Source organism: Brachyhypopomus gauderio, chromosome 3, assembly GCF_052324685.1.
Source record: "Brachyhypopomus gauderio isolate BG-103 chromosome 3, BGAUD_0.2, whole genome shotgun sequence".
Taxonomy (NCBI): Eukaryota; Metazoa; Chordata; class Actinopteri; order Gymnotiformes; family Hypopomidae; genus Brachyhypopomus; species Brachyhypopomus gauderio.
Window position 1 is genome coordinate 19839113 of NC_135213.1, and position 25889 is coordinate 19865001.

Sequence of the window (25889 nt, forward strand, 5' to 3'; positions counted from 1 at the left end):
CAGGATCCAGCCGGCCGAGACAAGACTGGTCTTCTGACACACTTGCGTCTAATGGAGGCACTTGGCTCCATGGTGTCGTGATATGGGGTGGTGGTGGGGGTTTGGGGGTGGGGTAGATGGGGCACTTCAGCTTAGAGGGAGGCCTGATAATATCGAGGAGCATGGGGGGTGGGGGGGGTGGTTGGGGTGGATGCTGTTCTATCAGCAAAGGTCAGACTAGGGGTTACGAGAGAGGTGGCATGTGGTGCGTGTGTGTGTGTGTGTGTGTGTGCTTGTGTGGGACCCGTGCTGTATCTGAGCATGTGACTAGCCAACTGCCAAGAGCGTGGGCCCTGGTTTCTATCATGGCACTCTCCTGTCAGTGTTCTGGGCACATCCTCCGTCCCCTCGGTCTGAGCACAACCTTCAGGTCCAGCAGAAAAACGGGTTTGTTTTTCTCCACCTGCTGGTGCTGGACTGACCTGGACACTGTAACTTGACCTGGCCTAGAGACACCTGCCTAGTTTTGTTTCATTAAGAGTTGCAAACCTCATGGGCAGATGGGGTGGGGAAGGGAAAAGAGCTAAAAACTGGAAAAAGTGCAAAAAATAGTGCTAAGGGCATTTATGCAGAGTGTATATATACAGATACCGAAGGCCTTTCAGATTACTGGGAGCCTGCGATTGCCCTTCAAAGAAAGTTGTAAAATCTCAGAGGCCTTTGCTTATTTAAAAGCCCACAGGTCTAATAATCAAAACCAGAGAGCAGGTCATGGGAGCGTTGCAGGATGGGGTCTCCTGGGACGACGCACAGCTGCACAGCGGCCCCGGTCCCCTCAGACACCTATGTAGGTGGCTCGTCGGAGCCACATAAATCATCGGGAGTCAAAACAGAGCAGCAAGGGGCGACTGCTCATTTGATCTCCTGAGACAAGGGGCGGGGCCAAACCCAGCTGCTGTTCATCTCAATAAAACACGCTCGTCTTCCAGCAGAGGTAATGTAAACGGAGGTCCTCGGCCTTACGGTTGGCTTACGCAACACGTTTACGCACGGAACCACAGGGTTTGGTTTTGGGGGGTGTGGAGTGTTTAGCGCCGGAGTCCGCAAACGTCGCTTTCAGCAGTGGCACGGACGCAAGGCATAGTAAACGAGTGTGGCTGCGGGCCAACGGCCCCTTAAATCAGACTGTGTTTGTAGCGTGCAAGGTTTGGAGGATTGTCAGGAATATTGCTAAACATCTCCTGCTGGGAGTGGGAAAGTTTGGGAATAGCGAGGTTCAGAGCGTGTAATGACCGGAAAACATTTCCTCCGCGTTTACCTTTGATTTGATATGGAAATGAGCTTTAAGCATGGTTGAGGGGGAATTGCAACCGGTGATTGTTAGTAATATCCACAAGATTGCAGAGCACCGCAGCGGTGCGGGTACCTTTCAGAGCGGCCTCTTTAACGCTGGAGTCGACAGCAATGATGTTCTTCTCGACCAGCTCCAGAGGGCCCGGTCTCAGCGCGATCTTCTCATTGAGGTCGTCGGCGAGCCGTGCACGCCTTAATTTGCTCGGCGGTTCCTGAGCAGAGGTCTCGATAGCGGAGTCTGTGTGGAGAACGCAGCAACCGTAATCAGAGTTAATCCACTGCTTTGCACACGCACACAAACACGACCATGCAGCAGCAGTGTCATGGCTGGTGTAAACAGTTATTGTGAAAGCGTCCAAGTCAGGACACACCCAAGGGCCTCATCTGTCAACACCAATCACGCAGGGCTTTCACCGAAGTGTCAGAATGAGTCTTGTGTACACAGTCTTGCTGTACCAGACTGCTGCCAAAAAGCAAAAACCAATGTGGTTTGTTTTCTTTATGGCTGCTATATTTTTATTATTGCTTCCAGTGTTCAGTGTTCACACCTCTGATGTGGCTACAAATGTTCACAGCAGAAGATGAGACCGCACCACGGAATGCATGAAGAAGAATGATGTCATTCATACAAGCTAACTGGTGCGGGCACCTTCTGACCTATTCTAGCATGTGGCTGTAGTACTGAAGGTCTTACCTTGTACTATATGCATGCTGACGGACTTCTCTGGTCTGCTGTTGACTTTGTGCTTCAGATAATCTCCAGTCTGACAAATAGCACCAGTTCCTCAGTTAACATCAGGCCTCAGTTAAAGTCAAAACACAATCTGAATGTTTAACCAAATCTCTTGAATGTGTGAAAGCTTTATATGCGTGCGGGCAGGATCATTCTTTTGATTATTCCCCCAACAATTCAGACCCCCCAGCCACAGTCTGACGGCCCTGGACAGATAACGATGCATGTGGTTCTCACCTTGGATCGCTCCAGACTTCTCCTCTGCTCATGGAATGTAGCCGGGCTCTTCAGAGCTAGAAAGCCAAATGCAAAGGGGCTACATGAACATGATATATTCCTGTTTACAATCAGTCCTGCATCAGTAATCACTGGCAGCACCTGCACTGGGCCCATTCTACACCCCCCCTACCCCCACCACCAATTATACCCCTTATGCAGTTGTTAGCTTGATTGCAATAAAGGAATTGCAGCACTTTGGGGAACATATTTGGGCTCCTGGCAAAATCGTAGGCGAGGAATCTTCGGTAATTGTACCAAAAACAAAAAAACAAACTTGACAGTTAAGTTCTACATCAATAGGCAGCCTTCATGTGCTTCTTCATATTAAGCTGTATTGAAATGTAATTTTTGTCATTTTGCATTATGCGGTTTTAATAGTAAATACTGTCTGCTGTCATGTGGTACTGTTAGGTCTCACTAGGACCGTCAGGTAAACATGTCCAGTACACTTAGTCTGCTCTCAGACGTTCTATATGAGTCTCTCCTGCATTTCTACCTGCTACTGGGGGGATGTTTCGTTGGTGTCCTCTGGTCTATTACTTTTCCTCTACACATAATGGAGCTTAATGGACCACCTCCATTCTGGCACCTGCACTGATACTGTGTCCTGCTGTGCTGTTCAGTCCTTTTCCTGGGTCCCTCCCTGATTAAGTAGCACTAACGATGCTGATAAGATAAGCGTGTTAGATTTGTTCTAAGTCCAAGACATCATCCAGACCACTTGTCTTGTCCTTTGACCTATTAATAAGGAAGCCAAGCACAGCTGTGTAGCTTTTAACATGTCCTAGTAAAATATATAAGATAACACAACATAGCAGATGAACAGTAGCAGATGTATTGGACATTTGGTTTCTTTGACATACGCCCTGAGCCACAATTCGCTAAATTGCTGCACTGCCCTAAAGCATGTAGACAGGCGCTTAGTTTACCCTTCTGACAGAAACCAAGAGATATGAGGGCTTTGAGTTGCACAGTAGAAGTTCAGTTTAAAATACATTCCAGTGAGATATGACCTAGTAGCCATCAGTCATAAAAAAAAATCCCCCCAAACAAGTGGTTCCTGGACGTTTTGTCAAGACGGAGAGAAAGAACGCCTGAACCTCTGGCCCCTCCCCCGCCACACGCCAAAACAGCCCCAGAGACCTGACTGCTGCTTTCAAGTGGCTAATAAACACCAGATGTTCCCGGGGAAATGTATACACAGGACATGCGCAGGCCGTCCTCCTCCCCAGACAACGGTGGAATTCCGCCAGCCAAGGGAATTTTGCGATCCCAGCCTCACACGGGCCTTTCGAGACGCAAGGTGCGCTTGACAGAGTCCGACAGACACACGCCGGGGGAGTGGGGGTGTTCTGGACAGGTCCCGCGTTATGAACCAGTGTTCTGGCCAGTGAGGAACATGAGGAATTCTGATAGGAAGACCATGAGGAAAATGGAACGGCACAAGTGCTCTGGCATGAGGAGGGCACTGGTTTCTCGGCGGAAAGTCGCTGCTCAGACAGACGTGCAGACTGGAGCGCTTGCATGGATTAAGACCTCGCGGCTGTCTCCAGCACTCCTGTTTCTGCCTCTCTGCTCATGCTCATCTTTCCACAGACGCTTCGCCTGCCGAAATCTCCCGCACCACAGCTGCACTCAAACCCCCATCCCCAATCTCAGGCCTCGTCCACCTCTTCGCCCGTAATCGATAGATATACAGCCGTCAAAAATCTTCTTTAAAGGGGCCGCAGGCCGGCCAATCGTGTTCTCTGGCGCCTTTATCTTTGGCAGACTTCCAGACTGTGATAGCACTGGGCAGGCCTCTGAATTCTTTTCCTGTGCGCACTCATGCTAGTTATCTGACCACCGGTGGCTGTCTGCACGAGAAGTCGGCCCTGTGCTCTGTGGAAGCAACCGCACGTCTGAATGCAGCCACTCACAGGCTGGGTAGATACCCTGCAGAGTCATCTGCTGCCTTCACTGGGTGTGTATGTGTAGGTCACAGGAGCATGGCGCTGTCTGAAAGGGAGACCTGTTTCAGCAGATGGGCCTTTCATTTGGGAAGGAGTGTCTTAAATTATAGTGTTTTACTTCATACCGTCATATAACTCAGTATCTTTATATAACACTAATGATTAGTTGGGATTACAAATGACACAATATGGAAACACTGATCAAATTAACTAAACTAAGGCACAAGGGATGGCAGTATTTCTAGTTTTTACACCAAAACTGAGTGTGAAAATCAGTGGATGTACTGATCTGTGGTCCCATATGTTGGCTGACAACATTAAACGTCAGAACCTGGGTGGCCAAATGAAGACGGCCAGACAGAGTCTGTCCCACACGTGCTGGCGCTGGACCAATGGCACCTATTCAGCTCCAGGGCATTGTGTCCTGACACTGCTTCACTGGCAGCAGCACACAGGAGGCAGCGGTGTCCTTCCCCAAGGGGGTCAGCAGGGGTCGCGGGCCGGCTTAGGCGGGCCTTCATGTTTGTCACTGCAATGGCTCCTGACGAGAGTCAGAGCACTTCAGGTTTTTTTTTTTCCAACACAGTTCTTCACCAATAACACGTTGGGGAACTGTGTGCATGTGTGTGTGTTTGGGGGGGGGGGGGGGGGCTGGAGGTCATGGTGACACGTACAAAATGCTAGAGGGGAGGACGGGGTGGAGGGGGGGTGTTGAAGAGGAGGTGTTACTCACGAGGCATGATGCCCTGGTCTGCTAACTGCTCTCTTGTCCTCCGCTGCTGGAGTCTCAGCTGTAGGACTGTGGAGGGGAGGGGAGACATAGAGAGAGAGAGAGAGAGAGAGAGAGAGAGAGAGAGAGAGAGAGAGTAGTTGACTCATCATAAGTGAAACTAGGGAATGAAGCATAAATCTGCACTAGGGAACACATCATCCCTGCAGGCATATGGAGACAGTTGAGAGCCTTTCAGGTCTTCCACACAGAGCGCACACACAGTGACGACAACACGGCCGGCTCCTGCATTTATGACCGACGCCCACCCGCCTGTCCCTCAGCCCCCAGAACCCCTCACGCCCACGAGGACCACACACTGCAGGGAGATTTGTTTAAAAGCCAGGAGCTGTGTTTATCATGGGCCTACATCCTGTTTTAAGAAATATTTGCGAGCCTGTTGCTTTCTTTGTTTTGTGTAGCATGTCTCCGCAGTGAGGGTGCTCAACACTCAGTGATGAGCTCAGTCCTGAGGTGGTGGGTTATCGCGAAATGTCGTTGGCGCTCAACACGCCGGCTCAATAATGTGCATGTGGCGTGCGGAGGATGCCCATGCGATGAAACACGCACCCAGAGCCTCGTCCACACCTACACAACAGCGGCCTTGACGAGGCACATCTGATTCTCCTCAGAACTCGCCCCGGGCGTCCTTCAAATCTGGATGGACAGTGCCAACCACAGAAGCGTGAACTGTTAATGGGCAAATAGATGGGTGGAACAGGGCAAGCGTGCACGGATCTGGCATGGGGAGGTGGTTGTTCACACACCAACAGGACCAACAGCCTGTGCTGATCGTCCGCGTTACCTGGAAGTACTTTTGGACAATTTAGGAGCCTATTTTAGAAGGCCAAATGAAAGTAACTGAAGTGCTTCAGTCAGAACCAATCAGGGCAGAGCACTGAGGTGACAGAGGAAGCCTTTTCAGTCTTGTAACCTATTGGCTCTGACATTGCTGTTTTTCTCAGAGGAACATGAGTGTATTATTATTGCAGAAAGATCAACAGGTGGATAACTCAAAAATATTACTAAAAAATAAATTAATAAATTGAGTCTGAGCTTGCCTCTGGGCACCAAATGCATTATTTACGCATGCTTTGTGAAGTGTGGGTGTGTGTGAGGGGGCATTAAACAACTTCAAACTCCAAGATTGCCCACAGTAATTGCCCTCAATAAGACCCTGCACAGCTTCATAGACACGGGATCAAAAAAGTCCTCAGAGCAATAACAACCAGATGAGCTGACTGAACATCCTTAACCAGCTGCATTCGTTGTCTTTGAGCCATGAACTTACAAACAGAGCTCGTGCCTGCCCTGAAAACCTGAAGGAAAGAGGTTTAGTACTTAAGGCCTCTGTCAAAGCCGCCCGCCCTGAGCTTTGTCGCCGGACTGCTTCGAACAATCCGTTACATGTTTCAAACGAATATGAAACGGATTTTCCGGTGTCTGCCCGTCACGGTGTTTATTGGCACTCACGAGTGCAGGGACAAACCAACGCTCGGCGGAGGTGAAATGCTGTTGTGGCAAATAACAATGAGGCAGTATCCCTGATACGATGCAGACGTCTGTGGAGTATTTGTGGCTATATGAACAACAAGCTTCTGTAGAGGGTTGCTCATCGCAGACATGACATCTCCGGTTCACAACATGAGCAGAAGCACGTCTGACTGGATGCAGACATGGTTGTTCAGCTCGGTGACTAGCAAGGTTAGCTTGTGAAGTTTGGTGAGTGAGGGCCAGCTCTGTTGATCATTCAGAAGGCTCTTGCATATGGAATATTCACTGCACAGTCATACACACGGCCTGAGAGGCAAACCTGTATAAGCTCCTGACGTTTCAGCGAACGTGTTTACAGATATGCCATTTCAAGCTGTCGCTGAGTTGAGACTATTGAAACAGTTTCTCCCATCGTGCAGGCACACAAACACACACACACACACACACACACACACACACACACACACACACACACACACACACACACACACACATACACATACACACACAGGCCAATTCCACTTTGAGCGGAGGTTCTCGGATCAGGCCTTAGGAAGCCTTCATGGTTTATATTTTTTGCTGAGATTCAGGTCTCTAAAACAATTGAGCCAAAGAATCAGTGGGCCGCAACCCTTGATCGCCCGGCCTGGTTCTGTCTGGTGCTGGTCAGAACCAGCACGTTGACTGGCCGCCCTGGCCCAACAGATGTGCCCACTCCCAAATCTCACGGCAACAAGAGCTATTTCAACATACCAGCAAAAATAGAAATCAAATGGCATTGTTTGGAGAGCACCTTGGTGGACAGAACAGCACGATCAAAATGGAGAATATGGTCATCTACCTGATGGGAAATGTGTGTTTTCAGACTGAAACAGACAGAAACCACTTCCTCAACTTCTGGATAGCCAAGAATATTTTGTGTTCCGTAATCCAGCTCAACCACCATCAGCTCCACATAAAACAACAAACATACAAACAAACAAAAAAGAAAACAGCCTCCTCTGTGACTACACAAATTACATGGTTTTATCTGTATTGGAAGCCAAAGCAAAGGGAAGCCAATACACACCTTTAATTGTCTGGATGTTTGGTGTGGCTGCAGCAGTTATATAAGGAAGGGCAGTGGGGGAGTGAGCCCTCCAACCTTTAATGAAGTCCCTCCATGAACTAAACATGTCCAGAAGGGATGTGCTGGCAGATCCCTATCTCACTGCTTTATTTTGTACACACACACACACACACACACACACACACACACACACACACACACACACACACACACACACACACACACACACACACACACACGCACACACACACACACACGCACACACACGCACAGACGACCGGCTCCAGCCAGCGGCCATACGGAACCAAAATGTGTACGTCTATGCGTAAACAGTCCCACATCTGTGGAGTATTAGTGTGCTAATGTGTGCTGCTCAAAACGAGCAGCCTTTTAAGCCCTCTTGACCATACCACAGTGAACGAGAGGCGTGTCATCTTCTCTTCCCCTGGGCACGAGAGTGTCCACCCCCTAGCGACCACTCCCCCCCCCAACCGCCCACCGCTCTAAACATCAGGAGGGAAAAGCTCAATTTTGCCTGTAATTTCTGGTAAGCAATTAGTCCACTGAAGAGAGACTTTGTGAAGTGAAATTCTTTGCAGGCCCGGGGGAATTGTTCTTTTGGTATCAAGTTGAATGAAACAAAGCTACAGCCTGTTGCCAGATCGCCTTTTTGCCTTTCCTCACAGGACAGAGATATGCCTCTGTCAATATCCTTTATGATAGAGAGGTGGCGCTGTTGTTCACACAGCCTGCTTATCTGTACAGTGCTTCCGTACTCTGAAGAAGAACTACATGTGTACATATATTCGTATGAGAACAGGAGAGACACTTATCAGTCAGAGAGAGAACGAGTACACTGAGCCGAAGAGACAATTAGGGACATCAGGGACGGGTAAAACTAACGCCTTGAACTGGCACTTGTTGGGGGCGGGGCTTAAACAATACACCCCTCACCCTGTAGACGGGTAAGGTCATGCAAAACTGTTGCCATCGGATAACCTGTGACATCTGGCTCAGATCAGCTGGGGCGATTGAAAGCAGACGCTCGACTGTAACTTCCCATGTAGAGGAAGAGGAGCAGGTGCTGTACGCTCACAGCAGATGAGAGGAGCAGATCCCTCACGCAGACCACCAATAACAACCCGGTCCACTTCCAGACTGACACAGGACACGCCTGCTCTCCTCTGATCCTCTTTACTTCAGATACTCCCAGCATCGTTGTTAAAAAAGCATTGTTATAAAATCACCATAAGTAAAGTCACTTAATAAATAAAATCACTTCACATGTGATAGTAAAATAGAAAATAAAATAAAAGAGAAAACAGAAAAACGCAGATACATGGATGACACATTTGTTGTTTTTCCATGTCTGACAACACTGTCACCAGGTGCTGTCTAAAGAAAGCTTGTGACGGGTTCCTATGGGAACAAGCTTACCTGATCTAAACTTGTTGCGAATGAGGACGGAGTGTTCAGAGCCCAGAAGAGTCATTGTGCTATGGGATGGGAGTCCGGCGTGAGAGCGTCACCACGGTAATTATGTTGAAAAGCCAACTCGCTTCAGTCCGGTCCGGTATGCGGAAAGGTCACCGATGGCGCGGCGTCCGAACGAGCGGCCGGAAAGCGACGGACGTATCCCCCTCTCGGGAGCATCTAAACACAGCGACCGACACAGAGCTGCCTGAGACGGGGCGGGAAGAGAGTCAGCCAGCCCACTGGGCTTCGGAGAGAGGCTTGGGTCCCACGCAGCGGTGGGGGTCTCCGCTCCACCACAGAGGAACTGAGAGGGGCTTTGCAGCAGGGAGGGTCTTAAACGGGTGGGGGGAGAGTCCTGGGCCCTCCTCCTTCTCCTCACCGCTACAGTCTCCAGCAGCTTGGCAGAGGGGCTGCCCCTGCTGTCTGCCTGCACACGCGTGCGCATACACACACACACACACACACACAAACACACACACACACACACACGCACACAGGCACAGGGACCTGCTATAGAGCGTGAGAGTTGAGAATGTGAATTAAGATCCTCTGTTTCTCCAATAAAACTCCCTGCAGAATGAAAGCTGTCTCCTCAGATCCACATCTGGACTTAATGGATACCGGTTGGCAGGAGGGGCATGGCATGTTAGATAAAGCTGAACTAGAGAAATGTCCGTTTTGAGTGAGGCCATATCTCATACCTGGGTTTCCCACATGTTGCTCTAGAAAGCAGAGGCGAAGGGAAACTGAAACCTGTGGGATAGAATTTCGAATACAGTCAGTGTGACTGTGTGTGTGTGTATATTTGTGTTCTTATCTTATCTTAAGAGCAGGAATCTCCACTCAGAATACTGACAGCCTTTCCTCCAGCTCCCACAAGCTGTCACAACTGTGCTTGAGGGTGGGCTGGGATGGGAGGTGGAGCTGGGGGTGGAGGGTGGGGCTTGGGGGCAGGGGCTGCAACCTCATAGTCCCAGCACAGCTCCAACCGTCCCTGTGGGCCCGGGTGTTTACTCCAAACATGCCCATTATACACAACAGCACCTCCAGCCGATGAGTCAGGGGAGGACGCTCATCAGTAGCGAGATTTTTTGGAAGAAGACAAAGCCACTACAGAAGAACTGCACAGGACTGCTGAGCTCACATTTAAACTGAGGTGCGTTATACCTGATGCACTTTGTTCTTTCTCTAATTATTCACACTTTTGCTGCGCCCCCCATCTCCCACAGTGGGCCCAGCCGGTATGGGGCGAACATGGCTGTCACTGCTCTTGAGCTATTCTTGCTCCCCCAAACCCTCAACTCCAACCCCCCCCAAGAACCCAGCCAATTTTTCCTCAAGCCACAGAGCCCCTGGGCCCGCCACTTCCGAAGCACTTCGGTCAGACTAAAAACGAATCCAAGGGCTTCAACTCACTAATGGCACCCAGCAGTCCGGCCACTCTCTTCGCCACACAAAGTGCTTCAGCGTCCAATACACAAGCGCAGTCAAATATTTACATTAGGACATCTTGACTTGTGAGCTGTCTGTTTTCGACGGGGGCAGGGGGTGTGGCCAAAGGTTGACTCGGCCAGAGCTGGGAGGGCTTAATCAGCAGGTGAAAGTGCTTAACGGGAAGCTGCTCCAGCAGGCCGGGCCTGACAGGCGGACGTGGAGCATCCCTGCAAAATTCCTCCGAGGGTCACCGAGTCCCGTCCTGATCCCTCCCTATAACAGGGGCCCCGCGTCTCGGCGTCTCCGCAGCTTCTCGACAGAGCAGACATCGCGGAGCGGCTCGGAGTCGCGCCGTGAGACATGAATCACGCTTCTGGGTTTATGATAAATGAGTGTATACGGTCATGTAGCGCTGTGTCGAGGCCAGACACACACGTGTCCTATAGCACAGAATTCATCTTGGATATGTTATTATGGTGGTGTTACAGAGCTTTATGGCCTGAGGAGTTTGGGGAGCGTGTTTCTCAGAATCCAACGTTTAACGCCATATTGAATTCATCAGCAATGTTACCATCTTTCACGATGTGTTTATTGGCACCCCAAAAAGATTTTTTAATGAAAACTTTGCTTAAAGAGTACTGTTAACATTTGCACTTGAGTTTTAACCGATATTGGTGTCTCTGTATAATTCAGTGTGTTAAGAAAGTAAAAATATCATTCATCAGTTTCCAGTGAAAACACTTTTGAACTTTGAATTCATCTATAAATCTGTGGGTTCTTTTTTCTTGGTGTGGACTAAAGAGTATTATTAAATGAGAAGGTTCCAAAACTAAATGACAATAGTAATGAAAGGGAATTCCTGTCTTAGCTTATTTGAGGTCACCCACGTATTTAAAAAAGTACTACGAACGCTGACATACACACCACCAGATGGACCTGTCCATGACAGCTGTTGTTTTTCTATTGTCTACAGACATCTGTTTCTGAAAGTCGGAAGAGGTAACAGTTTGAGGCTATGAACAGACACCCACCCTGTTTTATATACTCTGCTGATTGCGATCAGAGACACAAGCTGGTATGAGAAGAAATTGTAGTGAACACTTTTGCACAGGTGTGACAACGTAACTTTCTCCTTTTCGTGCACAGCTGTTTGGACAAAATGATGGACAGAACAGATGGGGAAAAAAAGAATGAGTGTGGAAGAGGAGTGGAGTTTAGCATGCTCTTGGCTAGGACTCAGACCACACCAGACAGACAGGGTCTCGCGCACACAGACAGCCCAGGGAGGAGGCGCAAGCCAATGGGTCTTGAGTAGAGCCAGTGGTCCTGGGGAGACTGAGAGGGGGAGGGGACATCTCAGAGACAGAGGGGGAGAGAGACAAAGAGTGAGAAAGACAGAGTGGAAAGGATGGGGAGGGGGGTAATGGAAGTGATGAAGACTGAGGAGACAAGTGGGAGCTAGCGTGAGGAGGATGGCTGATGGTGTTCTCTGGCTGCACGAGACCGTGAACGCACCACAACCCAGAGGCAGCGGCTGCAACAGCTGGTCCTTATCCTTCGGAACCCCATTGGTCTCAGTTACAGTTCTACTTTAATGACTGTCCTCTGCTTACTGTCGTAGCTGCCTGTGCGTTAGAGAGATGACCAAGGACACAGGTAAACACTCCCAAATGGAGAATCCATCTCCTCAGGGGGCGGTTGGGAGATTGGGTCCACTTTCTGAAATGTGAAAGAACGTCGTCTCCCCCCCAAGAGACTTTTGTTTAGACTCCTTGACATTGTGTTACAATTTTTCAAAAGGTCTTTTGAGAACCTTCATCGTTCACATCGTTTCGGCAGGGCAGTGCTGATTTGGTTTCTAACATTTCTCACAATGAAATGTTGATAGAATAAAATATCCAGTAAGGCTGTACAAGAGCTAGTGTTTTCTCTCAAGCATCGTTTTTCTTTCTTGTGCAGATTTTGAGGGAAAATGGCAAGAACTATGGGGAGAAGTGGTGTTGAACACACACTGTTGTTTCATTAAGATGGTGCTAGAGATCAGATGAAGGTCAAAATCAAAAGTGACGGGAGGAAAAGACGTGGGGAGCATATCTATTGGGCTGAAGGATTGCGGTTTCCGCGCAGCTGGCGGGGGGAACGATGGAGTTCAAAACCCAAACGTGCATAGAAGAGCACGGCCTGGCCGAGTCCGGTCCGGACGGTTCTGGGTGGAAACGTGAGGCTGTCACACTGTGCCTTCACTACTGGCAGAGCTTTCAGGAACCACTGCTGCCTTCGCTTTCGTCTCCAACATGCTGGCACTTGGCCATTGTGGGAAAAGAGAAATATGATGAAGATTATAGCGCAAGGGTATATGGAGACCCTGCTGCACATGGGCTTTGTGCTGCTGCTGCCGTGTTATTAACTGAACCACAGTATGGCCTTCCCGTGGTATTCTTAAAACCTCAAAAACACACTTCAAATCCAATAATGGCTGCTGGACTCAATTTCAGATAATATGAGGCCATGGCTAATATTTCGATGAGAGCAGTCTGGTATCAAGAGCAGGTATTGAAAATAAGTCAGTTTCTTTTCTTTGCAAGAGCACAAATGATTGGTTTCTGTCAGGTAAAACGGGATCTGTTTTTTTAGTTAGATTTATGTATGGAAAGAGATGTTTGTGTATGTTTTGATCAGATGTCTCTGAACTACATTTAACACTCATCAGTGTTTAGTCTAAGGACTACTGTATACGTTGAGGAGTGTGTTTGGTGTATAAGTCATTGTCATTTTAGTCTCGTGAGTCTAAAGTGATGCACCCCCCACCACACACCCCCCTTATGACATAATATCCCATAGACTATGTAAAACTTGGAAGTTCATGTATTGTGAAAATGTCAACAAGACATTGAACAGTGAAGTCACATTCTTCTCTCATGCAGCTCTGACATAAGTTAACTAGGTATGCACAGTATCTAGCAAGACACATTGAATCCAAGCTGCAGGCCACACCTCTTCACAGTGGAGAATTTGTAGTATATCACTAAGGGTTTGTTAAAAAAAACTACCAATAGTTACAATAGATACAACATCTATGTGCTCTGTTAAACGCAGTAGGGTCAGTTACTAGGTTTATGATTTCTAGACCCCTGATTCTCTCCACTCAAAGGTGGCCACCTGCATCATCTCGGAAGCCTTTTACATTTTGTCTTGCTCTGTGAGACCATCGACAGAAGCGTTGGGCTCCCACAGCCTCTCTGTCTTAACCTGTCAGGCCGAGAACCGGTGGACAAAATCCCTCCTTACCTCCGCCACACTATCAATACATCAAAATGGAAAGCTCTCGAATTTGCAAAAATATCTGCATGGACGTGTTTCAGAATGAAGTGAAGACTTTCAGGCCGCCTGGCTGAAATGTTCTGTCATTTTCCCGGTGCCCAAGGAAAGACCAAGTCCCTGTTTTTGTTGGTTTAGGCCATGTCACATGAGGCCACACGTCCCAACGCGTCCCATTTTGAGCAGAGATAAACATGGCCAGCCGCATCTTATCAGGCACTTCCCTAGATAACTGGGATTAATCTGGAGGACCTGGCTCCAATTGACCTCAGAGAGGGAAAAAAAATGACAGGTTCTGCCATTCTGTGTTCAAACTAAACAGGCAGATGTTATGTCCAGACCGGGGAACTTGTGCAAGTGGACTCAGTACAGCTTGTGTGAAATCACACTGCCATCACTCTGCAAGCTTGATCCGCTACATTACGTCTGCAGGATTTCTGCAGTGATAGGTGATTTGGTCAGGACAGGCATGCTTTCTTTACAGACTGAAAAGCTGAACAAACACTTTGAGGCAAATGTTTGATATTTTACACCTATGAGAAAATGTGGGCTGATAATAATGACCACAACTTCTTTGCCAGCTCCTCTTTCATTGATATGAACAGAATTTGGTAGATGCTTTTACTATTATTATTATTATTACATCCTACATTTGCATTCGCGTTTAGAGACATGCTGTACTACAGCTCTCGGACTCTCAACTATTAGCAGAACTCATAACTCAGACTGGTTCACACTGATCAGGAGGAAGTCTGAAGTCAATGGATACTTTGGCACTGAAGCAGCAACCTGGTCCTTTAAACACCCTCATCTCAGCTGACCAAAGCTTCTGTTCTTTTCCACTTCTTCCTCAACACACCTGAACGTGCCCCCTGATACAACCTCTTATCGCAAACAAACAACAAAAAAATGACACAAAAGAAGCCTGAATCCATAGGGAGCCACTTCTAGAAACGCAATGAAACCAGCGGCCGGCGCAGTGTAGCTCACTCCCGTTGCATTTGCTAGTTTCTCCAAAGCGAGGCAGACGCAACGCTGGTCTGACCTGCGGGAGGGTGTGAGGTGACGGCTGTCGGGCGAGGTGCCAATTAGTGGAGGACACACATTAGCGCACGTCATGGGTTCTGTTTCCCTCAGGTCTGAAACAACTACTTGCGTGTGATGATATGCAGAGCTTTCATTAGCCACATACCATACAGAGATGATCTCACTCTTATCTCTCCTTCACTGTCCTGTAATGCCACTTCAGTGCTCATAATGGTTCGAAGATATCAATTGTTTCTACTGTTTGCTGAAAATATCTTGAAATAGGTGGGATATAATGGGATATATAATAGCCTACATTAATTTATAAAGTGCTAATGTTAAGATGATGTTAATTCATCCTTAAGAAGGATGAATTAATTAGGTCCTGTTCCAGATGTGGCTACTTGCTTATGCTGAAGCACTGAATAACCGTTAACCTGATATCTAGAAAAGAAAAAATGCCCATATTTTCATATTTCAAATCTGAGCTTAACTTTAACATTTGAGTGTAAAGTAGAACATTCCTTAAAAATCTAATTAATAAACAATCACTCTTTGAACACACTCTGTAGTGTGATATAAACTTAATCAGAATTGTTTAAGTAATGGGCAATTAGTGGTTATCACCAACCAGAAATTACACTGATTCATAATTTTAATAATTTAGCATCTTCAAAATATTTGACACTGCAAAAAGTATTTTTGTCAGTTTTTAACATAACATGTAATGCCACTTATGATGAACCTTCACACTGATGCAGTCACAAAATCTAAAGCAACATCCTCAGCATCAAATGCACCTTTTCCTTAATTTCCTATTGTAATATGATGATAAGTCCTTGGCAATGCAGACATGTACCAAAAATCCCAAATAAAAAAACAGTCTGGTCTGGTTTGTGCGTTTGGATCACTACAAGAAGGTTTGGCTCAGTGTTTAGGTGGATCATCACATTGCAGTCCATCCTATTGTGACTTCCACAGGAGAGTACAAATCACCTTTAGGGCGTTCTGAGTGGAATGCACTGGAACCAAGACATTTTTGGCAGTCGGTGCAGCTCTAAGGTTGGGAGTCTCTTGTTTTAATCAGGCGGCCAGGAGACTATGAATTACATGGTAAGGAAAACATTACTCCGGCTTACCTGCAGGTATGATACTGGAGCCCTATGTTCACAGTAATTCCACCAACGGAGCTCAGTAGCTAAAACCTGAAACCAAATAGTCAATTGCCATGCCATTTATTTTAACACAACTGTATAGCGCATTAGACAAGCACATGTAGATATAACCTCTGAAAGCCTGATGGTATTAGACCTCAACCAGTGTGATGTAGATTCTCAGATACACTCTTGAGATATTTCAATATGAAAGTGGTATTACATTGTTTGTTCTTCAGCCGATTCCCATAACTGCTGGTATGTCAGTTGAAACCTTAAAAATATGACTGCATCTCCAGTGTTTTACTTGGCCTCTGGGATGGGCAGCTTTCAAAAGAAATTTAAGGCACCATTTGATTGATTCCCCCACATTACTGTTTAATGAATACCACACCTAGCACAGGAGATTCACACTGCAAGTGTTTCTCAAGTGCCATTTCACGTGTTGTTCGGGTTCACGTGCATCACTCTTCAACAGACCTTGATATTGAACAAGGATGATTTGGACTTGAACAAGGATGGTCTAGAGTTGAATAAGGATGGTCTAGAGTTGAACAATGATGGTAGATATAGCAGCAACATCCTTGTGCAGTCTTTCTTGCAGTTTAGGCACAAGCTAGCTTTAGAGAAGTAAGAGGATCCCACTGAATTCTAAAACCAAAATTACCATCTCAATCTGGTGATAATTTATTGTGTTCTTGTAGCATTTTTATGAATTTGGCACGGGAGAAGCCAGAGGAAGGCCTAAAAATAACTACTTTAGAAACAGCAGTGGGCTATGGTGCTAAATAACAGTCATAATTCCTCTCATGTTATAATTCCAACTGATTTGTTGACTCTGTTGTGCTTTTTGAACATAAAAGTCTTGGCGCTTGAATCTGTAAGTCAATATCTAACCAAATTAACAGAAACGTCAAAGATAGCTCTTGCACCATAGATAATTCCAACTGCAATACAGCGCAGCTGGATACTAGAATTGGATTCTAGAAATCCAAACCCCTGAGATCTCAGTGCATGCGCTTCAAGTCAGACAGCTGTTTGTGGTAATGTCTTTGAAGATAACCAAGTAATCCAAATATATTACTTAAACTATCACTTATTAATGGAAGATATGACAGAAGTGATAATTAGTGATTTTGATATAGATGCAGCACAATAAGGAAAATGATTGAATATCTCTCAATTTTCTGATGTCTGGCTGATGGCACTGAATGTTTTGTTTATAGATTTTTGTTTACAATTTTCATATAAGGACAGAGGAGTGTTTCTTCAGAATATAGATGTTAATGTATAACGTATTCTGAATCCTGAGTAAACTTTCCCTTCCAATGAATCTTGATTAATACAATACATATGGGATGGTATGCAGCAATGCAAAGTGCATGAACAAAAAGTAATTGGCTGAGTAACAAGCCATAATCTTTGGAATTCCAGAAGTACATAGTGTTACAGCAGCTAAGCCTTAAAGCACACAACCTACAGCTCCCCAGATCAGCAGCACATGGTCGCCAGAAACGCACATCAAAAAGTCTACATCTGCTTTCAAAACCGAGAACATGGAAAAAGTCAAATGAACATTGGAAAACATTTCTTTCCTTGTTAACCCGATCCCATCATCGATAAGACACACGTCACCTTTGCAAGTGTATTATAAACATTCATAAATACTTACATCACCCAGCAGGTTCACCAGAAATACCAGCGTATCAGCCAACCTAAACTGTGTCATGACATACCAAACGAGTTACACACCGTGGGTATTCATGGCCACTGACTTAAGTGTGCTGTTTATTGGCAGGGTTTTGAAGTTCTTATGGCTTTCATAAACCCATGTAAAAGAGGTTTTCAAATGAAGCATTACAAAATTATCCTCTTATTAAATCTAGGCATTGGGTGGGGGGGGGGGGGGGTGGTTACTACTGGACTTTATTAGTACAAAAAAAACACCACAATGCCTGAAAAAATAACATACCCTCACTTATGAGGAAGGAAGCCATTAAAAAGCAGCATTATATTGTTTTTGTTGAACAGTGAAGTGGGCTGTTGTTTTGAGACTGTGAGCCGATGGAGAGGATTTAGGATCGTGCGTAATAAACTCCTCGAGTGTCTGCACTCCCCGCACTCCTGCGTGCAGCATTCTGGGGGATATCTGCTCATGTGGCCCTCTGCACATTAACATGGCCTTGTTTTCTTTAAACGAGTGTGTTTTCCTGCCTCGCTCACGCCACTGCCTCTGCATTCCTGCCGTTGACAGCGTGCCTCTAATCATAGCCAGGTGCTTTCTCTCCAAATTACCATGTGGTTCTAATTTACCTCTGCCTCGGAATGATACAGACCTGAACTGCTGGTGAGAACAGCTCCAAATTAATTTGACTTTCACTGGGTTTATTTATTTATTTGTTCTTGTTCAGAACATTCAAGAGGTTGGAAAGGGTTGGAATTTGAGGGTGATTTTACCTGAGATGCTATCACTTTTAATGCTGGCTAAGACTAGGGAAAACTGGTGGTTTCAGTGTGATAACATCTTACAGGGCATAGGTTGATGGACTCAAAGAACATCTTTGCAAAGCTCTTAACTGGATTAATGTTTCCAAACAGTGTCTCTTTCTTGTCTTGCTAAAAGAAGATTTTTCATTCATAGCACTCTTAACAAAGAATAGATCTTTATGTCAGCACAGAGTGTAGTCTGTGATTAAAATAATTACTGTATTCATTTTGTCTAAAGTAAGGTATGGGGAGATGGTTGTAGCTGTTAACTGTAATATTTTTGTTACACATAGTCAACATTTTTGAAATGACAATTCACTTTCAATTCACTGCCCAGGATTATCACATATTTAGCTAATCTGAACTAAACTCAGTGCTGTTAAGGCAGAAATACAGAAGTTGGAGCATTTGACTGCAGAGTCTGTTCTGTTTCTCAGCTGAGCTGAAATAGGCCTCTCCGTTGTGTTCCTGTTTTCATTTCCAAGTAGAGGATTTCTTACCCTGGTATAATTCACAACCCAAATCTCTTGTATCCACAATACAACACCTGGGAAAAGAAACTGTTCATTAATCTTTGCCGCACCAAAATCCATGGTTTGAAATCCTCTGCTCCCTGGTCATATGAATTCCCCAATGGCTGGATACTGCAAAAGCCACAGCACATTGCTTTAGCATAACCCTCTTGGGTTAGTTTTGGGTCACTGTGACTGAGTGGTTTCTTAATTGAAATTCTGAATGCTTTGTTTAATATGCAGCCGTTAAACATCTAAAAATAGGTGCCAGTGTGTAATGACCTCATCTTTTCTGATTCCACCATTCGGAGTCTGGGAGATGTTTAATAGCCAACATTCCTTATCATCACTGTCGTGAGTGAGGACTGGAATAATAGATGGCTTTACGGTTTTGTGTAGATTTGATCAATATAAAATAAACATTGTTCCTCAGATGGCTGGATTGAGAACTTTATAGGTACTGTTCATAAGAGGAAGTGTATGAACTCTGTAGCATGTGCAGGAGTTGGTGTGAGTGTGTGTGGTTTTAATTGTCTGTGGATGATCACCTGTAAAAGTGGGACCTTTACATGTTCCTTTACCATGTATCCTGAAACCTTTTGTCAAGATTAGACTGTAGTAATCTATTTTTATAATAGATAAGTTAGAAGACCTGTCAGAATCATTTACTCAGTGTGAGCTCATCTCATGCCTGGATCTAGTTTTTTGTAATTACTTCATGAGCGAACGCATAAAGGTTAGAGATGGAGAGCAACAAGCTGCCATGACTTCAGTCAGTGCCCTTCAGTCAGTGCCCTTTACTGATAGCTGCAAACAAAACTGTACATTCCAGGTAGGTGATAATCCATCTGACTTTGGATCTGGATGTTTCAAAGCTTCTGCCCAGTCAACTGAGCACATGCCATATGGACAAAACACTGAAGCAACAAAAGTAATGATGCCTTATTTATGATTTTGAGCTCAGACACCGGTATAGTTTTCAATAACGTTTCATTACAATCCAATATGATACCAATTATGAAGGTCTTGTGAGGCCCCAGAAACAAATCCTTCAACATTTTTCATTCATTTTCAAAATTCAAAGTTAATCTTCTGGGCCATGAATACCTATTTATATTTTATGGATGCAAAAGCGTGGCACCAATAGCCAAACAGCCTGATCCGCCCAATGATCCTCATTACCAGTTTCATTCGAAGCCTAAATCAAATGATGGATGTACATGTGAGTAATTTCACGGATGACCTGGAGCCGCAGAGCAACGGCAGGCGTAATTCGTTACTGCACATTCCACCTGTTCGTTAATGAGAAAGTGCTGGGTGCAGGCCTTTGTTTTTATTTTGCAGTGATTGTATCAGTCCATGCTTTGGCAAAGTACAGCTTTCTCTCTCTATTTTTCTTTTTCGTTTTTTCTCCCTTTTTATTTTTGTATTTTCTTAGCTGATAAATGATTTGAGACCCTTCGGAATAAAAGACGAATCCAGCACGAGGGTGTGAATAGATATCAAGCCCAAAACATTTATCAGGGTTGTTGTAAAGTACATCAAAAGATTTTGATGGGATTTTCAACGCCATCTACCAGCCAAAAGAACTCACGCTCACTCTATCGATATCACATTAAAGTTATACTAATGACTTCTGCCTCATCTTCCTCAGCAAATCTTATCACCATCACTACATTCAGGCAATTTATGTAGATTTTGTTCATAACCCTGGAGAGCAAAGGATTTTTTTTCTCCTGCCTGGGCAAAGGATGTATCTCAACACAGCATGCTGTCTCCTCCAGACTGTAACAATAAAGTTGGAGGTTTTTGTTTTGTTTTGTTGTTTTTTTTTTTTTTTTTGAGCAGGTGTTGGTCCGAACATAAAAGCCAAAACGTTTGTCAGAGACTCTCCTTTCCTTCGCTTCACTTTCAAGATAGGATCAGGTAACATTGTGGTTCACATGAGATGGCTATAAAACAAAGGGGAAACGTAAATACATGGCGTTGTGTGGAAGCTCACTCATAATTGTTAAAGCCGCAGAACAATCAGGGTCTTTGATGCTGGGCCAGGGGTATTGATTGTCTGTTTCTGGGAATTCATTCCTGAATGTTTACTGTTGTTTTATTTAATTTATTGTTTTTTGCATGCTTTCACATGGTGGTATGCTTCAAAAGATTACAATTTTCTTTGTAAGTTTAAAATTTCTGCAACCACATCCACAATATACTGAAACACTAGTACCTCAGCCTTATGCAAGGCAAGTACATTTTATACTTAAAAAGACATAAAATAATGGGTAATAGTCATGTCCGAGCAATGGGAGGAACCAGGTTTTTGTTCGTGTTCACTCACCTTGCCCCTCAAAATACAGAATGAAGAGAATGCCACTGAAACACCTGGAGAAGCTACTAACCAGCTTTTGTCTAGTTGTGTTTACAGTCTCTTCACAACATTTCACTGACAACTGCAGTAACAAAAGAACAGCACCCACTTTCTGTACTACAAAAAACCCATTTAGTAAAAGCAGCAGATCAGAAAACAAGGGCATCATGCAGTGATCCAAACCACATGTTCAGAACCCGCTGACTTCATCGAACCCAAATCGGATGAAAGATGACCTCATTTCTGTATGGGAGACATCTGATTTAAGAAAAAAAAAGCCGTAAATGTATCAATCACTCCACACAAAGTGTCTACAGCTCTACAAATGGAGGCTATTGCTCCTCAGCGGTATACGTGTCACGCAAACCTGAGCAGGTCCGAAGGCGTCTGACGGCTCTGTTGTGTGAGTGACGCTGCCATGTGGACCCTTTCAGCACATCAGGCCACTGACACATTTATGGTTGCCCCAGTGTTACACAGTTTCCTCAACACAGCAACTGCCAGTAAAAATCTCCACCTTCATCATCGTGCAGTTCTTTGATCATACCTTCTCGACGGGCACGTCAGATTTATAGTAAATGTGACGTGAGCACATAGAAGATGATTTAAACTTGCTGCTATCCAACCACTGTGGGGTACTGAGGACTTGATGATTATATAGTGTTTGGGATAACCCTATAGACACACTTTATCACACGTTAAAATCACACGTGAGAGGCCCCTCTCTCCAGCTCAAAGAGATTAGTTCACATGACAGAGCTGTAAGGATGCTTACGGGTCTCTGGCCCAAGGCCAAGATCAGGGCCTCTGATGTGCTGGGGTTAATGCCCGGCCAGCAAACCAAAGCGCTGGAGCCGCGTGACAGAGAAACGAAGTAAGCAAGGTTCCGCCATCCATCATTTAGGCTTCCAATACAGCACGCAGCCACACACTCCTAGTGCGCAACCAGCAAGGCGGTCAGTTTAGGCGAGCCCAGAGATTTACAAAACATTTACAAGACGCTGCTCTCAAATCAAAATACTGTGCGCTCAGGCGTCAGTAAGCAAGATGCTATTTTCATGGAATAACGCACGCCCTACCAAAATAGTTGTCAGGGCCGATGTTCTCTGGGGTGACTGCTTGTAATGTCTTCGCAGTGAATGTTGTATGCTGCATCATACCGTTTCAAAGCGAGCTTGTGCTGGTAGGCCTGCAGGAAGGGGATGGGGAGGCCGAAAAGAGCTCCTTCAATTACCAGATAGTTCTAGGAAATAGCCACGGGTAGGGGGGTGGGACTCCGTAGGCCTTATCTTCATTTTTGTTCGGGGCTTTAGAGTTTTGGCAGGAGCACAGGGCTGTCCACAGTCAAGTTCTTATGGCGTTAGGCACGTTCGTAGAGAGGAAGAAATAATAACCCCAAAAAGATGGTGGGGGAAATGTGGGAATGACTACAGCTCGGCGACACATTTCGATCCGGCACTGCGCATGACATCATGGAAAACTGAGGCAGCTCTTAAAGTGAAGTGGGAAATGGTGGATTTCTCGCGTCTTGTGGCTGGGAGTGCAGGGATCCGTCGTTCTAAAAATACAGGTTCTATCGCAGCGTTCCGCACATACTTTCATCTCGAAAAGCCTTGTGACTCCAGTTCTGTCCGAGCTGGTCTGATTAGGCTATGAGGGGGAAAAGTGGAGAGCACTGATATTTCAGCACAGGATTAGTCATCAGCTGGTTCTAATAAAATGTTCAAAAAGCTGTGTTTTATCTGGCTCGGGGAGGTACTTGGCTAAACATCGCCTTGCATACTTACCTATTTACCTGGTATGTATGCTGGAAAAAAATAGATGCTTTTCTTAAAGAAGAATATTCTTAGTTTGAGAAGTTACAAGCAGTGATGAAACACATTGTTATGGACTGATATCAAATCAGAGCTTCGAGCTACAAATGAGATACAAATGTAACTCCCCACACAAATTACCTCCTATGTTGTGTATCTGTGAAAATCAGTAGGCAAATTTTCATGCTTGGGCATTCGTTAAAGAATCCAGAGATTGTCACTAAATTTACAGCAAGGCTTGTAGTCTAGTATGTAGTCTTGTAGTATGTAGTCTAATTAAGTAGTACAAGTAGTGAGTAATTAGTGATTGCTTGCTAGTGGCAAGCAATCAGTGTGTCATTTACTTAAGTAAACTTCTAAGTAATTCATGAGCTGTTAAAGTTAATCAAGTAGTTAGTTGTTGAGGTAAACTGTAAAATTTTGTGAGTACCCACTAGAGATGCTGCAGATTAAACGAGACATGAGATATGTTTACAATAAAGTTAGAAAAAAGTCAGAAACTTAACAAGCACAAGTGCAAATAAAAGAGACACAAGGCCAAAGGTAAAGACCTTAAAATTAAAATCCAATTAGAAAAGCACTCCCCATTCTGCATTCTGTGAAAGCTGAGTTTCATCTAACTCTCTTTTATGTAGACATTTTGCCATATTTATTGTATTCACTTTTAGTGTATAAGAACACGGTGTGTGACAAGCTACCAGTGCAGTTTATCACTCAATGGTAAAAGAAACATAGGCTGTGTGTGACATGATTGCAAGCTTAGCATCAGACTTTATTATCAGAGCCTCCTGGTTTCTGTGTGTGGCATCTGGTTAATGTGGTTTACTATCCACACACTGGAACACTATCCACCTGTCTCCCTGCAGGAGGACACTGCTCCAGTCCCTACTCACCATTCTTGGCGTGGGGGTGAGAGTGGGGGGTCGCCCCAGAGGAGGCCTGGCCGTTGGGCTTCCCGTCGTTCCCGCAGTCCCTCCGGATGCTCTGTTCGGGATGCTTCTGTATGCTCTTCACCACATTCATGGCCCTGGCAGTGCTCCCCTACCCTCCGGATCACCCACAGCCTGTCGCCCTGCCAAAACACACTCGTCAGGACACCTCGGCCAAGCTGAGCACAGTTACCACTGTAGCAAGCGAGCGGAAGCGCCTCTGCCTTATGACAGCACGCCGGCACACCACGGCGTCACGCGCTTTTGCCAAACGTTGGAGCACCCGCTGCGTTGTTGAGCAGCCAACCCCCGGTCTGTGTTGGAGAGCTTGGTTCATCCACGGGGGAAACTCTCTGTTGATTCTTGTTAAAACCCATTTAAGCCGGAAGACACTCAGCAGCACTGGGAGACGGGCCTGTTTATTTACGAATGGTAAGCTCTCTCAAAGTCCACAAATGTATCTCCCAACCGGTGCGCCAGCCAACTTATTAATTTGCAGAATTACAGAGTGCAGACCCCCGTGGGGGGCCTCCCTTTTTCAGAACAGTGCTGCGCACGCTGGGTCAGGATGCAGTAGCTTTGAGAGCCCCCTCAAAGTGTCCCGGTGACAAACGAGGCCTTCACTCCCTCTCCCACTCGCCAAGTCCTCTGTATGTACAGTACATCAAGTACAGACAGAAGCCGCATATTCCACTGCAAACACACGTCCCTGTTTTCTTTAATAAGCTGTGTTTTGAAAGCCGCTTACATGACTGAAAGACATCCATTCCCTCAAAACATAACACCTTATAAAAAACACTGTTATCAAAGCCCCTGCTGCCAATTTATTGCTCATCTGGAAGGATAAGAAGTCTTGCTACATTTTTAAAAACCTTCTGAATAATGAAATTATTAGATAACCACAAGATATCATGCCTGGGTATTTCAAATAAAATTCTAAAAAGAAAGTGCTAACACAGCAACTGTCCCCTTTACAAGATGGTTTTCCAAGATTATTTTTAACAACAGCAGCATAACAGACTTATGCTGTTATTATTCAACTATACCACACCATGGCAAATAGATTGTGGCATCTGATCTGACTAATTTGCACCATTCGTAGCCTAAATCGGTTGGCTAATGCATCGGGGTGTTGGTACAGAAACAAGCCTTCGAAGGATCCTATTCACGCTGCTGATAACACTTGCTGCTACGCATTAGGCACAGATCATAAACAAGTAAAAACAAGAGAGAAGGGGGAAAAACTTCATGCTAACCTATCATGCCAGAAACACAACACCTAGATAAGAGGAGAGGATTTTAAAAAAGGCCCTGAGTGGATGACGTTTTCCTATCCCTCTGTTCCAGAAGAAAGCTTTTAACGAGGTCTTAACTGATGGGCAGGACTTAAAAACCCTTCCTCAGATGGAATCCTGGCAATTTATATGCTGGTGACAGTTAGGACCACAGTACTGCTGGGTGCGCGTGCCAGATGGGCGCCATGTCTTCGCATAGGCGGGAATTTGTGACAGTGCCACCCAGAGCACCGCAGTAAAATAGCAAGAGAGGCTTCTTCAAAGCCTCAGATAGCATCTCTGAACACGTGACATCCACCTTCATAATTCGTCCTACCTACAGCTAGTTAAGAGGCACAGCGGCATTTGTGACTATCGGTTACACTCATTACCGTATCCGTAATGTCATCGCTGTAAATTCTGCGTGTTGTTGGTAGTGAAAGGGCAGGTCTAAGCTGAACGGGCGCGGGCC

The 25889-nt window shown here is 45.6% G+C and overlaps 1 protein-coding gene across 11 annotated transcripts in view; it reads right to left on the reverse strand.

The window, feature by feature from the left end:
- myocd (myocardin) overlaps nucleotides 1-25889 on the reverse strand; it is an 81461-nt gene that overhangs the window by 10951 nt on the left and 44621 nt on the right. For 8 of the 11 annotated variants that reach the window (XM_077000114.1, XM_077000113.1, XM_077000112.1 and 5 more), the window contains 5 exons: nucleotides 24108-24286; nucleotides 5030-5095; nucleotides 2303-2358; nucleotides 2027-2096; nucleotides 1406-1570 (listed from right to left, as the gene is read on the reverse strand). In XM_077000114.1, the coding sequence (XP_076856229.1) occupies nucleotides 1406-1570; nucleotides 2027-2096; nucleotides 2303-2358; nucleotides 5030-5095; nucleotides 24108-24237 (487 nt within the window). In that variant the 5' untranslated portion in view covers nucleotides 24238-24286. Of the gene's footprint in view, nucleotides 1-1405; nucleotides 1571-2026; nucleotides 2097-2302; nucleotides 2359-5029; nucleotides 5096-7400; nucleotides 8052-9065; nucleotides 9894-24107; nucleotides 24287-25889 lie in introns of those variants that run through there. The other 3 variants (XM_077000119.1, XM_077000121.1, XM_077000120.1) reach the window with 3 other exon arrangements.